General features: G+C 49.1%; 1 protein-coding gene across 1 annotated transcript in view; it reads right to left on the bottom strand.

Moving 5' to 3' along the window:
- Positions 1 to 3835: 3835 nt before the first annotated feature.
- Positions 3836 to 14638, bottom strand: part of QPCTL (glutaminyl-peptide cyclotransferase like) — a gene marked incomplete in the record, with an annotated part of 19267 nt that continues 8464 nt past the window's right edge. The window contains 6 exon segments of the mRNA XM_014583047.2: positions 3836 to 4506; positions 6410 to 6526; positions 7722 to 7821; positions 7924 to 8076; positions 10743 to 11024; positions 13687 to 13830. Coding sequence (XP_014438533.1) covers positions 4361 to 4506; positions 6410 to 6526; positions 7722 to 7821; positions 7924 to 8076; positions 10743 to 11024; positions 13687 to 13830 — 942 coding nt within the window.

Below are 14638 nucleotides of genomic sequence, written 5' to 3'. Positions count from 1 at the left end.
GGTATCAAATAGCCCATAAGATGCACTAACGATCCATCAAGCCAGAAAGTTAAGAGAAAGTGGCCTGAGGTCAAGGCCAAAGGCTGGCCACTCAAGATGGGGAACGTAATAACTGGGATTCCAGAGACGACAAGCTCAGGTCAGGAAGGTCCGGAAGATTAGAGATGTTCAGAATGCTAAAGGGAGCACAGAAGCAAAGGAAAGACAGATACTGACCCTGAAGATTGGTGGTCAGACTGCACTGGCACAGGTTTGCAGTAGGTTCGTATCATGGCTGTCCTGGGGCACTGCCCGCCAAGATGTCTGGCAAAAACAAACACAAGTCGTGTGGTGAGAGGAGCTGTCATCAAGAATCTCCACAAATAACTTTTTCAGACAGTGAGTAGTACATAACCACACACATGAAAGTAAAGCACTGTGAACAAGAACCGGCAAAAACAACAGACCCACAAAAACGTCAGACAGTGAAATTTTCAGCCTCCAATTACAGTACATTTATTTTAAACCTGTGTTAAGACTTTTTTTTTTTTTTGGAAGAGGTTTTTTGCTATATAGGGCCCATGTGCTCACCAGAAACACAGAGAGAGACAGAGAGACAGAAAGCGAAAAATCAGCCCCCCGGGGAGGGTGATGGCTACGCCGCAATCCCTTCTCCTCCATTCTCCTTTTGGGATCTTGGGCATGCACATGCATGCGCCTGGCGTGAGTTTAAGTCACCAGGTCCAGGACTCGAACCGTGGTCGACTACATGGGAATCCAGCAACATAACCGTTACACCAACTCCTGGTCCTAAAATTTTTAAAAAGCTTAGAATTACTGCAGGGCAGTTAAAACTGAACAATGCTCAGGACTGGCAGGTGGCATGGTGGCTAAGGCGGCTGGACTCCAACATGCCTGACTGTGGTTCGAGTCCCAGACCTGGCGGCTTGCTTTCCCACTTTCCTTCTTTCTCTCTGTCTCTCTCTGGTCAGCTTCAAAAAAATAAAATGAAATAATGACAACGAATAAAATTATTTAAAAAAAAGTTAAAAAAAAAACTAAACAATGGTGTAGCAGATAGGAAAAGAAAAAAAAAAAAAAACTAATTTCTAGAAATAAAAAAAATACAACCACCAGGCTGGCTCTATGGCCTGGTGGTTTAGGCAGATTGCAAATGGCCCACTGTGCAGTTCAAGTCCTGAACCTGGTGGTTTGAGAAACACTGGGTGCATATGCATGCATGTCCAAAAATTCCAAAAGACAAGAGCATGCTGGAGAAAGGATTGTGATGCGACGATTCTCCATGGGGATGCTTTCTTTTCTCCCTCTCTCTCTGACAAGTGCTAACCCTCTAACAAAAATAATAATAAAATAATCCAAAGTGAAAACTCAATAGTGGGAACCAGCAACTGGCATAGCGGTTGAGTTGCTGGGCTCCCACACGGCTGACCATGGTTTGAGTCCCTGACCCAGTGGCTTCAATCATGCTGGGGGGCCGGCAAGTGATGTGGTGGTTAAAGGTCCCTACTCCCACATGGCCATCTGCGGTTTGATACCTGGACCTGGTGGCTTGCTTTCTCACTTTTCCTCTTTCTCTGTCTCTCTGATCAAACTGGAAAATAACAATAAAAAAATAATTCTTTAAAACAAAATAATCACGGCGGGCATATGTGTGCACATGCCCAAGATCCCAGGAGGAGAATGGAATGGAGAAGCGATTGCAGTATAGCCAACCCCCATCGGGGGTGATTTCTCACTTTCCCTCTCACTGTCTCCCCACCACCACCACCACCACCACAACTGCATGTGGCCTGAGGGGAAGAAATCTTTAAAAAACAAACAAACAAAAAAAAACTTAAAACAACAACACAAAACCTCAATGGCTAGGTTAAACAGCAAATGAGATAGAGCTGAGAAAAGATTTACTGACCTACAGCTAGGTCAGAATATTGCAGCACAAAAATAAAACCCAAGTCAGAAAATATGAAAGAAAGGTTTGAGGATAGAGAAGGTCCAACATAAATTTAATTGGCATTCCAGAATCAGAGAACGGTGCACAGACAATACTTAAAGACGTGATGGTTGAGAATTCCAAATGAAGACACCAGCAGGTCCAGTGAACCATGAGCAGGATAAGAAATGTCCACCTGGACACTTTGCAGTGAAGGTTCCCAGCTTTGTGATCTTGGGCGATTGAGTTCTCTGACGTTCAGTTCCTTAAGCTAGGACATGAAAATACTAACAGTTCCTCAAAAGATATGTAGGACGTGGTATCTCAAGTGCTCAATGAATACACCGACAGCCCCTTCGTAGTGTGAAGCTGGGGAGCCTGAGTTTGGAGTATGAAGGAGCTGCAAACCTGCTGGCTGTGGGACCTTGAGAAGACACTGACCTGCCAATCTGTAAAATGAAACTAATAATCCTTGCCCCAGATTCAAACCACAAATGTGCCGAAAGCCATGTAAAAGCTGATTAAAAGCCTCCGGCTACTTTCTGTCAACAAATTGTTCATCCAGCACAGGTAATTTTTGGAGGGGAGGCAGGAAGTGTGGGTTGGAAGCACAGCTGTGGGTGAGAATCTGGGTTCTGCAAACAACTGGTTCACGATTCTCAGTCTCAGCCACCTCACCTGAGAATGAAAACCAAAACACTACCTCAGCATTTAGGCGGAGACTAAATGAGTGGGTTATAGAAGGTTCTCATGGTGCCAGGCACAGAATAGGCTCCCCATAAATGTCCACGACTATGCAATAGCTCGGACTGAGGACCTGCCATTCAATGTCTTGGGTTCAACCCAATTTCTGTAGCTTGAGTTTGCTTAGAAGACCAACAGTCTCCTTCACTATTTTCGTTGTTGTTAAGTGTATTGATTTATTTCACCGGGGCGGTGGGAGGGGGAACCCCCAACAGGGTCTCATGTTGCAGTCCAGCCTCAGCCAGCTTGGATCAAGGACACGTGTGCTCACATCCAGCATATACAGGAGGGTCCTGGGATGCAAACCACGGACTGTCCCATGTGGGGCCAGTTGTATTACCCCTGTGCCACATCTATTTTAAGACCCCTCCAGCTTGGCATCCTGCTGCCTACCAAGTCTCCATCAAAGTCACAAAACCAGGAGGCACACGGCCCAGCACAGGACTCTGCTTCCCAGTTTCATCTTTTTTTATTTTAATTATTTTATTTAACTTAATCTACTTATTTACTTTTTATTTGACCAGAAAGGGACAAAGTGAGATATAGATTAAGTGAGAAAGCAAGCCGCCAAGTCTGGGACTCGAACCGGGGTTGGCCATGTGGGAGTCCATCACCTTTAACCACTGTGCCACCTGCTGCCCCCCTCCCCCCCCCCGACTCCATCATAAGTTTTCTTTTGAGAAGATTTGCTAAGCATCTGTGTACACGGCAAACCATATCCTTAAGGATGGCATGGAGTTCTGCTTCAGTTGGTCTGGAGTCTACCTTCCTTAATAAGCACCGTAGCAGAATCTGAAATTTAGGGGAAATAACTCCTCACTGGAGCTGCGGTAGTTGCCATCCCACACTCCTGCAACCAGGCCTGAGAGGAAAGGATGGTTTGCTATAACCGCTCTGCAGTGAATCCATGTCTGCTGTGCCCATTTGTACCACAAAGGTGCTTCACTTTCCAAACCCATTGTTTCCCAAAGTATCTTCTGAGGTACCCTAGTCCTATGAGGTGCTTCCCAAGAAAGGGGTTCCATGGTGAAATACTTTGGGAACTACTATCGTCTCTCTGAAAATTTACACTGTGCAGTGAAGAAACTAATGGCGCCTCACCTTGTCCTGATCTCAGATCCTCTTTTTAACACAACACCTGTTCACACTAGTTCTGCAGAATGTTTTGCAGAAACAACTGTTTTATTGCTCATTGGGTCTGGCAGAATCTGGAGTTCAAAAGTGCTGGCTTCCATCTCCTCTGTCCCTGCCTCTAAACACATTCTCTGTGGGCCCCACATGGGAGTTAGGTTTAGACTGGTGCAGCAGTAGGGCTGCCATGCTAGAGAACAAACTGGTACAAAAAACTTAAGTCCAAGAGAATTAACTTGGGTGGGTGGTGGTGCTGGTCCAGATTCCAGTCTAAGAAGCAGCATTTGGTCCCCGTGAACCATCACACCAATGCTTGTCTTAGGGCAGGAGCCAGACTCATTCCTCTGGGTCTCAGCCCCACAATGGTCTCTTCCAGGTCCTTGAAGAGTGGCATCTTCTTGCGAAGCACAAGTAGAGGCTGGAGGTGTAAAATGGACAAGCCAGCCCTTCTGAGGTGGACCCAGCCTGAGCTCCTCTGGAGCTGGTGCCCTTGTCCGGTCCCAAGCTGGCACTTCTCCCGCTGAGTAAGGTCCCCCTTGGACACTGGCCCAGCAGTTAGAGTCCCAGGTATTCAGCCAGGAATACTGCAAGGATGCGGCTCAGGTTGTGGACTGTGGGTGGGTGGAGGTTGGCTTCTGTGTCGGAAGTCGTGTGCCAGACAGCAGGGAAGGGCGTGGAGATGAGGTGGAGCACTGGAACCCCTGCAGGTGACAGGAGATGCCATCAGGCCTAATGTGTTCCCACACCAACCAGGAGCTAGGCTCTGGGTAATCTTGCCTCAGTGACACTTCTCCCAGAAGATTCTCTCTGCTGGCACTGTAAGAACCCTAAATGAGAACTAAATGTGTGAGGGTACATGTAGGTTTAAAAAAATCCCATCTAGGGGCCAGCAGGTGGCATGGTGGTTAAACTGCTGGACTTCAGGGCCAGCATGTGGCGTGGTGGTTAAGGGTGCTGGACTCCCACATGGCCAACCACGGACCAACCACAGTTCAAGTTGTGGACCTGGCAGCTTGCTTCTCACTTTCCTGCTCTCTCTCTCTCACTCTGTCCCTCTCTGGTCAAATTAAAATAAAAAAATAGGTTAAAAAATAAAATAAAAAAAAAAGATGCTGAAAATAGTTAAAAAAAAATAAAATAAAAAAAAAAAAGATGCTGGACTTCCACATGGCCAACTATAGTTTGAGTCCCAGACCCAGCAGCTTGAAAATCATGCCAGGTGCACGTGCTCAAAATCCTGAGAGAAGAATGGAGGAGAAGGGATCACCCAGGGGGATGTTTTCTTGCTTTTTGTCTCTCTGTCTCTGTCTCCAACAAGTACATGCACCACGTAGCAAAAAAAAAAAGCCTCTCCAAAATAAAAGAAACTTAGGCCAGCATGTGTGCTCAAGATCTTGGGAGGAGAATGGAGGAGAGTGGATTGTAAGGTGGCCATTCCCCCAGGGGGTGGTTTCTCACTTTTTCTCTTGTCTTCTCTCTTTTTCTCTCTCCAGCGAGTGCACGTGCCCTAAAGCAAAAACCTCTTAATAAATAAATGAGACCAGCAGGCGGCGTGGTGGTTAAGAACTTGGACTCCCACATGGCCAACTGTGGTTTGAGTCTGGAGCCTGGTGGCTTGCTTTCCTACTCTCTCACTGTGGTGAGGACATGTGCTCCTCTCTTGGGATTTTGGGCATGCACGCACAAGCGCCTGGCATGCATTTTAAGCTACTGGGTCTGGGATTCAAACCACTGTCGACTATGTGGGAATCCAACGACATAACCATTACACTATCTGCTAGTCCCACTAAGTAGGCACTTTATAAACTGGATCTCTACTAATCACATTCATGATTATGAATACACACACACATGTGCGTGTGTCTTCATTTTCCAGAAAAAAAAATCTGGCCCAGAGAGGCAAGTAATATGCTTTAAGTCAAATAGCAGGAAGTTGCAAATTCTAGACCACAGACCTGTCTTGTTCCCTCCTTAGCCCTTATACCAGATGTTTTCAACCCTGGATGTGCATCAGAATCACGTGTAAACTATGCAAAGGGGCCGGCAGGTGGCATGGTGGTTAAGGTCACTGGACTCCCACGTGGCCAACCGTGATTCGAGTCCCAGACCTGGAGGCCTGATTTCTCACTTTCTCTCTCTCTGGAAATATTAAATAAATTAAATAATTCTTAAAGCACACACACACACACACACACACACACACACACACACGTGTACACACACACAAAGCCCAAGACTGCAGTTCAGTGGCCTGAAACATGACCAGGCATCTTTAGAAGCGCCATGGGTGACTGTACTGAGCTGCCTGAGCCTCAGAAGGCAAGAATAAGAGAATAAGAATAAGGCAATCATTGCAGCACAGATAACAGCTAACATTTCTCAAATGCATGCTGCTGTGTGCTGGGTCCAAGGTCTACACACGTCTCTGCACTTCCAATCCCCTCAGTAACACTCTGAGACAGGAGCTGTCATCCCCATTTTGCAGGTGAGTAAATGAGGCTCAAGAAGGTTCAGCAACTTGCCACCTGGTCCAAGGCCCTGCAGGACCAGGTCCGCTGTGTGGCTTTCCTGGACCCCACCCGGATCCCTCCCTTTTGTACGTACCTCTGCGGAGGAACGGGATGTGGTCATCTTCCACCGAGCCAGGGGGCTCCCCCGGTTGGAAGTACATCACTTCCTGGGGATGCGCCTGCAGCAGGTTCAGCCGGTGCAGACGCTTCTCTGCAGGTGGTGGGATGAGAGCACGGTGAGTCCTCAGCCAAGTCCCTGTTCACACAGCAGAGCCCACCCCTCGAGTTTACTCTGGAAAAAGGGGGGCTTGAGGGTAAAGTACAAATCATTCTACCAAGAAAAAGTTCCAGGGGGCCAGCAGATGGTGCAGCAGTGACATCGCTGGACTTTACAGCTTACATCCCAGTGGCCGGCTGCAGCTCGAGTACTGGACCTGGTGGCTTGAAACTCATGCCAGGTGCACGTGCATGGCATGCCCAAGATCTCAGGAGGAGAGTGAAGAAGGGATTGTGGCATGGCCAGCCTAGGGGGTGAGGGGTGTGATTTCTCACCATCTCTCTCTCTGGTGAGCACCCATACCCTAAGACAAAACCTCTTTTTTTTTTTTTAATTTTTTAATTATTTATTTATTTTTATTCATTCATTTTAATTTGACCAGAGAGAGACACAGAGCGAGAAAGGGAAAGGAAGAAAGCAAGCTGCCAGGTCTGGGACTCAAACCGTGGTCAGCCATGTGGGAGTCCAACACCTTAACCACTATGCCACTTGCTGGTCCCAGATAAAACCTCTTTTAAAAAAAGGAATTCTGGCTATACCTTACTGTAGGCTTACTATGTTCCTGTCTCATTACATCTGAGGCTAGGAGGAGGATACCCCTGCCAGTGCTACCAGTATGCCCATTTTACAGACAGGAAACAGGCTCAGAACAACGATAACCAAGTCCACAGCTGGTAAGACGTGGGACCGAGATTTAAAACTAGTGCAGTCTCACCTTATATCCCGTCTTGTAATCACTACAGTTGATTACAGTGGAATCCATGTGTGTTTAGTTCCTTTTTTTGTTGAGAGATTTTTGCTATAGAGCATGTGCCCTCACCAGAGAGAGACAGAAATGGAAAGTGAGAATCACCCACTGGGGGATGGTCATGCCACAATCCCTTCTCCTCTCGGGATTTGGGGCATGTACACACACACGCCTGGTGTGAGTTTCAAGCCACCGGGTCCAGGACTTGAATGAACTACAGTCTAGTTGACCACGTGGGGAGTCCAGCGCCTTAACCACTATGCCAATCGCTGGCCCTTGTGCTTGGTTCCTTAGAGAGACTAGGAAGGTAGTCTTAGATGGAAGGCAGGATGAGCCCTGAGAGGATGGCGCCTGTCCCACCCCTGCCAGGTTCCTCCTTACCAATGCTTCTCAGCCTCTGGAACCAGCGGGCCGTGTGGGGGAAGTGACTGTAGAAGGTCGGGTTGGGGGCTCCCAGGAGATCAAGAAGCACGAAGAGCTCCTAGGAGAGAGGTGGAGACTGGAGAGAGCCCGGCGGGGTACTGCCGACCGGGCATCGCCTTCTCCGTCCCCTCACCAGAACCCAGTGGGCGCCTGGTCTTACAATAGCCTGGATCCTGGTGGGGCCCGGGCTGTGCGGTATAGACTCCATGAGCTGGGCCAGGTGCTGGGAGCCGTACAGGGAGTCCTTGGGTCCCCACTCCTTCAGTGCCTCTTCACCGTCCAAGAAGAGCAGCTGCAGGGTCACTGGGGCTTCCTGGGGAGTGGGCAGCCAGCGCCAGCTCAGTGCCAGCCCTCGGCCTCGACCCACCCTCATTTCCTGCCTGCTTGCACTGCTGCGTGGGACAAAGCCGGTGTTCTCAGTCATAGAACGCGGCGGCCAAGGGCACAGATTCTGAGCCGAGCTGCTTGGGTTTGGACTCGTCTGCTTCACGGCTCAGTAGACACAGGTAAGTGACTAACTTCCTGAAGCATCAGTTTCATCATCTAGAAAGGGGGTTATAATAACACTTCTGATCACAGGGTTTATAGGATTCAGATTTAGGTCTTAGAATAGTGCCTGGGGCCAGCAGGTAGCAGGTGGTGAAGGCGCTGGATACTCCCACATGTCCGACCAGAGTTCAAGTCCTGAATCTGGTGGCTTGCTTTCTCACTTCCAAAGAATAGTGCCTGGAGCCAGCAGGTGGTGTGGGGGTTAAGGTGCTGGATCCCACATGGCTAACTACATGGTCTGAGTTCTAGACCTGGTAGCTTGAAAACGTGCCAGGCATGGACATGTATGTGTGCCCAAAATCCTGAGAGGGGAATGGAGAAGTGACTGCAACCATGCCCACCCCGCCAGGGGGTCGGGTGGGGTGGGGTGACTTCTCACTTTCCTTCTCTGTCTCTCTTTAGCAAGTACACACACCCTATGGCAAAAATCTAAAAAGAAAAACTTGCCTGGCAGTTGGTAATTATTATTATTGAATAATGGTTATTATTCTTCAAGCTCATTTTAGAAAAAGAGACAGATTTGGGACCAGCAGATGGCATAATGGCTACATCGCTTGAGTCCCCCGTGGGTGACCGTTGTTTCGGACCCGGTGGGTTAAACTCACGCCAGGCACATGTGCGTGCGTGCCCAAGATCCCGAAAGGAGAATGGAGGAAAAGAGATTGCAGTTTGGCCATCCCCCCTGGGGGATCATTTCTAGTTTTCTGTCTCTCTCTCTCTTTCTGGTGAGTGCAAACGCCCTATAGCAAAACAGCAACAACAACAACAACAAAACTCTCCAGAAAAAAAGAAGAGACAAACCTACAAAAGAATAATTATACAAAAAGTGAAATATAGTTGGGACAAATGTTTCCAAGACCTACAAGTCTCCGAGAGAGTGTAGGAAGGAGGGTGAGAGATGACCTGATGGGCCAGCTAACTGGCATAGTGGTTAAGGCAGCTGGATCTCACACAGCCAAACACACGGTTCATGTCCCAGACCCAACAGCTTGGAAAACATGCCAGGCATGCTTTCTCCAAAAAAAAAAAAGAGAAAGAGAAAGAAGCTTTTTTTTGCGGGAGAAGTTTTCACTATAGGGCGCATGCACTCGCCAGAAAGAGAGACAGACAGAGAGACAGAAAGCGAGAAATCACCCCCCAGGGGGGATGATCACGCCGCAATCCCTTCTCCTCCATTCTCCTCTCGGGATCTTGGGCACGCACGCACACACGCCCGGCATGAGTTTTAAGCCACCGGGTCCGGGACGCGAACCACGGTCGACTACGTGGGAGTCCAGCGACATAGCCATTACGCTAACTGCTGGTTCCCAAAGCTTCTTTCTTTCAAACAAAAAGTTTCTTTCTTTCATAAGCAAGAGAAAGAGAAAAATCATGGGGCCAGCAGGTGGTATGGAGGTTAAGGCACCAGACACTCCCACATGGCTGACCACAGTTGGAGTCCTGGACCTGGTGGCTTGCTTTTTCACTTTCCCTTTCTTTCTCGCTATGTCTCTCTCTGGTCAAATTAAAATAAATAAATGAATAAATTTTAAAAATAAATAATTTTTTTAAATAAAAAAAAAAAAAGAGAAAAATCAGTGCCCCAACAGGGTCCTCATGCCATGGCCCACCCCCAGCCTGGAGCCTTCCCGTATGGATCAGTCTCACAGAGCATTGTGTTTTACTTCTGTGTCATTGTCCAACCCCTGAGAGTTGTGTTTTTATTCATTCTTTTAACAATTTGTATGTATTTATGTATTTGTTAATTTAGGATTTTGCCACCAGGTGTTTGTGCTCACAGGAGAGAGACAGAGAGAAAGTGAAAAATCACGCCCCGGAGAGGATGGCCATACCACAATCCCTTCTCCATTCTCCCAGGAATTTGGGCATGTACACACACACATGTGCTTGCTGGAGAGAGACAGAGACAGGGAAAGTGAGACAGGAAGCCACTGGGTCTGGGACTCAAACTGTGGCTGGCCACGTGGGAATTCAGCACCTTAACCACCATGCCACCTGCTGGCCCTGACTCCACAATATTTATTTATGTCATACTGTATGTCAGGCAATATTCTGGCCCAGGGGATACAATAGGAAATAAAAGAGGCCACATTCATGCCTTCATGGGACTTATTCTAGTTGAGGAAATAGAAAAAAAAAAAAATCAACGGAAAGCACCATAGGAAAGTGACAGTAGCTATGTTAAGGTGGTTGGGAAGGCCTCTTTGAAGAGGTAACATTGGAGTGGACACCTGAGGGGAGGGGGAGCCAACTAGGAAGAGAATTTCTAGAAGAATTTCTTTCTTTTTTTTTGCCAGAGGGTACATGTGCTTGCTAGAGAGAGACAGGGAAAGTGAGACAGGAAGATAAGAAGGATGACAAAGGCCCCAGCAAGGGAGGGTGGTGTCTTGGACCAGGATGACTGCCCCTCAACCCACCCCTGCTCCTTACCTGCTCCTTGGCCCTGCTCAGCTCCAGATCGAGGGCCTGGGCCAACTCCAGTAGCAGGGCACAGGGCACAGCTGAATCCGTGGCACCCACAAAAGGGGCCGACCCAGGTGGGAAGAGCTTCGAGTCATAATGGCAGGCGAAGGTGAGGTGACGGGCAGCCCCTGGGTCCAGTGTGGCGACGATGTTGCCAAAGTCCAGAGGCCCCAGGGGTGTCAGGGCCGTGAAGGGATCCAGCTCTACATGCCAGCCTGCTGTGAGGCCTCGCAGCGTAGCCTCCAGGAACTGTGGTGAGAGAGAGGTGGGAGGCTGGACAGGGACTGGGGAGGAGGCAGGGAGAAGGGCCATGTGACCTGAGCCTTGCAGTGCACCCAGCTGTCTCACAAACCAGACTTTGCTTTGAATCATTCCCTTGATGCATTTCTGCTAAGGAGCCAGACATTGAGGTGACCCTGCCTTTTGATACCAACAACAGCCTACTGTTTTTGTTTTTTTTTTTTAAAAAAAGACTTTTGCTATAGGGCACTTGCATGGGCCAGAGACAGAAGGCGAGAAATCACCCCCCAGGGGGGATGGCCATGCTGCAATCCCTTCTCCTCCATTTTCCTCTCAGGATCTTGGGCACATGCACCTAGTGTGAGTTTTAAGCCACCAGGTCAGGGATTCGAACCGCGGTCAACTACATGGGAGTTCAGCGACAGCCATTACACCAACTGCTGGTCCCCAGCCTACTCTTTTTTTTTTTTTTTTTTTAGAATTTTCTTTTTTTTTTATTTCCTTTTTTTTTAATTTAACCAGAGAGAGAGAGGAAGGGAAAATGAGAAAGCAAATTGCCAGGTCCAGGACTCAAATCGGATGATCTGCCATGTGGAATCCAGCGCCTTTAACCACCACACCACCTGCTGCCCCCTTTCCCCAGCCTACTCTTAAATAGCTCTCACTATGTGCCAAGTTCTATTTTGGGAACTCTATGGTATAGGGGTTGTCAATGGCCCCATTTTGCAGATGAAGAAACTGAGGACCCAAAGGGTTAAGAAACAACTTGAAGCCACACTACGAGTGGCTGAAGTGGGACTGGAATGCAGGCAGTATTCAATAGGGCACATGTGCAGGCCAGAGAGTGAGGGAGAGAAGTGAAAAATCACCACCTGGGGAGGATGGCCGTGCCACAATCCCTTCTCCTCTAGCCTCCTCTGGGGATTCTGGGCACACACACACATGTGCCCAGCATGATTTTCAAGCTGCTGATCCAGGATTCAAACCTTACAGGTGGTCATGTGGGATCCAGTGCCTTGACCTCCATGCCACCTGCTGGCCCCAGGACTACCACTTTTTAACTGTGAGATTTGGGAAGAGTACATAACCTCTCTAGACATCAGTCCCCCCCTGCATAATGAAGGTCGTATTGGCGTCCACCTCATAGGGCTGTTCACTGCTTGTGTTTAACATATATTAATTAAGCTTATAGTGGGGCAGTACAGCCTAGTGGTTGGTTACCAGCGTGGGGCGCTAGAGTCAGATGAACTATAGTCACCACCTCTTAGCTGCTCTGAGTTCCTAGACAGGAAATCTGTTTCCCATTCCCTAGAAGACTGGTGGGGCGGGGCAAGGTGGGGCAGGCGTGTGTGCGTGCGGAGAGAGAGAGAGAGAGAGAGTGTGCGTGTGTGTCAGAATTTGGAGGTGGGGTCCCTTACCTTTCGGACTTGCAGATTGCCAGGGCTGCCAGGGCACAACCAGAAGAGGGCGTAGATAAGCGCCCCAGAGACGCTGCGGGTCCAGTTGCCCCACCCCACTCCGCAGCTGGGATTCCGAGAGGGTTGAGGTCAGCGGGAACTTGGGAGGGAGTGGGATAGAGAAAAAAAGAATGAGATCAAACAACACGCATTCCTACCCTAAGGTTGGCATCTTGCACCATCGCCCCCAAGGAGTCCAGGTTCCTCTTTGTAATCTGAGGCCTCCAACACCGGAGACCTCTAAGAGAAATTCTAAACTCAGGAAAAGTCCCTTCAAGCCCATTCTGTCCAGCCTACCCTGATCTTGATGGGAAATCTAAGCCCAATGAGAAAAAGGGATTCTTCCAAATAGGTGACTAGACGTAGAACCCAGAACTCCCAGTCCTACTCCTCCACCAACTGCTGGTCCCCAGCCTACTCTTTTTTTTTTTTTTTTTAAGAATTATCTATTTATTTAATTCCATTTGTTATTATTTATTTTAATTTAACCAGAGAGAGAGAGGAAGGGAAAATGAGAAAGCAAATTGCCAGGTCCAGGACTCAAATCGGATGATCTGCCATGTGGAATCCAGCGCCTTTAACCACCACACCACCTGCTGCCCCCTTTCCCCAGCCTACTCTTAAATAGCTCTCACTATGTGCCAAGTTCTATTTTGGGAACTCTATGGTATAGGGGTTGTCAATGGCCCCATTTTGCAGATGAAGAAACTGAGGACCCAAAGGGTTAAGAAACAATCCAGGATTCAAACCTTACAGGTGGTCATGTGGGATCCAGTGCCTTGACCTCCATGCCACCTGCTGGCCCCAGGACTACCACTTTTTAACTGTGAGATTTGGGAAGAGTACATAACCTCTCTAGACATCAGTCCCCCCCTGCATAATGAAGGTCGTATTGGCGTCCACCTCATAGGGCTGTTCACTGCTTGTGTTTAACATATATTAATTAAGCTTATAGTGGGGCAGTACAGCCTAGTGGTTGGTTACCAGCGTGGGGCGCTAGAGTCAGATGAACTATAGTCACCACCTCTTAGCTGCTCTGAGTTCCTAGACAGGAAATCTGTTTCCCATTCCCTAGAAGACTGGTGGGGCGGGGCAAGGTGGGGCAGGCGTGTGTGCGTGCGTGCGTGTGTGTGTGTGTGTGTGTGTGTGTGTGAGAGAGAGAGAGAGAGAGAGAGTGTGCGTGTGTGGCAGAATTTGGAGGTGGGGTCCCTTACCTTTCGGACTTGCAGATTGCCAGGGCTGCCAGGGTTTCGCACAACCAGAAGAGGGCGTAGATAAGCGCCCCAGAGACGCTGCGGGTCCAGTTGCCCCACCACTCTCCGCAGCTGGGATTCCGAGAGGGTTGAGGTCAGCGGGAACTTGGGAGGGAGTGGGATAGAGAAAAAAAGAATGAGATCAAACAACACGCATTCCTACCCTAAGGTTGGCATCTTGCACCATCGCCCCCAAGGAGTCCAGGTTCCTCTTTGTAATCTGAGGCCTCCAACACCGGAGACCTCTAAGAGAAATTCTAAACTCAGGAAAAGTCCCTTCAAGCCCATTCTGTCCAGCCTACCCTGATCTTGATGGGAAATCTAAGCCCAATGAGAAAAAGGGATTCTTCCAAATAGGTGACTAGACGTAGAACCCAGAACTCCCAGTCCTACTCCTCCAGACCCTTCCTCTTAAGAAAGAACCACTATTGCAGAACTAGCCCAAAGCCTTCTCGTTGGTAAGAAGCATGCACTCAAATGACGGTGGCACCTGGGGCTAGAGCCATAAGATACAGCCACGTCAACTCGAGATTCTAGGGTAGACGAGGCAGGAATGAGAGCTCCCGCGGTGCCCCGCCCGACCTCACCCGCAGCTCCCGGCCCAGCCGCAGGCCGCCCGCGGCCCGCGGAACGCATGGCAGCTTTGCCCTGAAACCGGTCGGAGACCGCAGATTGTATTCAGCTCCAGCCAAGTTCCACCCCATGGAAACACGGGACCAATGAGCAACAAGAGCGGCGGCACCATCCCACCCCAGAGAGCAGGAAAACCAATCGGAGCTGTCATTCGGAGGACACGCCTCCCTGCCTCCCTCGGGTATTGGGGTTGGTTCCCTAGAGCGTTGCACAACCCAAAGGGGAGCGCCGAAGGGGTAGGCTCCGCCTCAGCGGATCCGGACAGCCAATGAGCAGCGCT

This window comes from Tupaia chinensis, unplaced genomic scaffold, assembly GCF_000334495.1.
Source record: "Tupaia chinensis unplaced genomic scaffold, TupChi_1.0 Scaffold000067_1, whole genome shotgun sequence".
Classification (NCBI taxonomy): domain Eukaryota; kingdom Metazoa; phylum Chordata; class Mammalia; order Scandentia; family Tupaiidae; genus Tupaia; species Tupaia belangeri.
The sequence above is the reverse complement of the archived record's forward strand: the minus strand, read 5'-3'. Positions and strand labels throughout refer to the sequence as shown.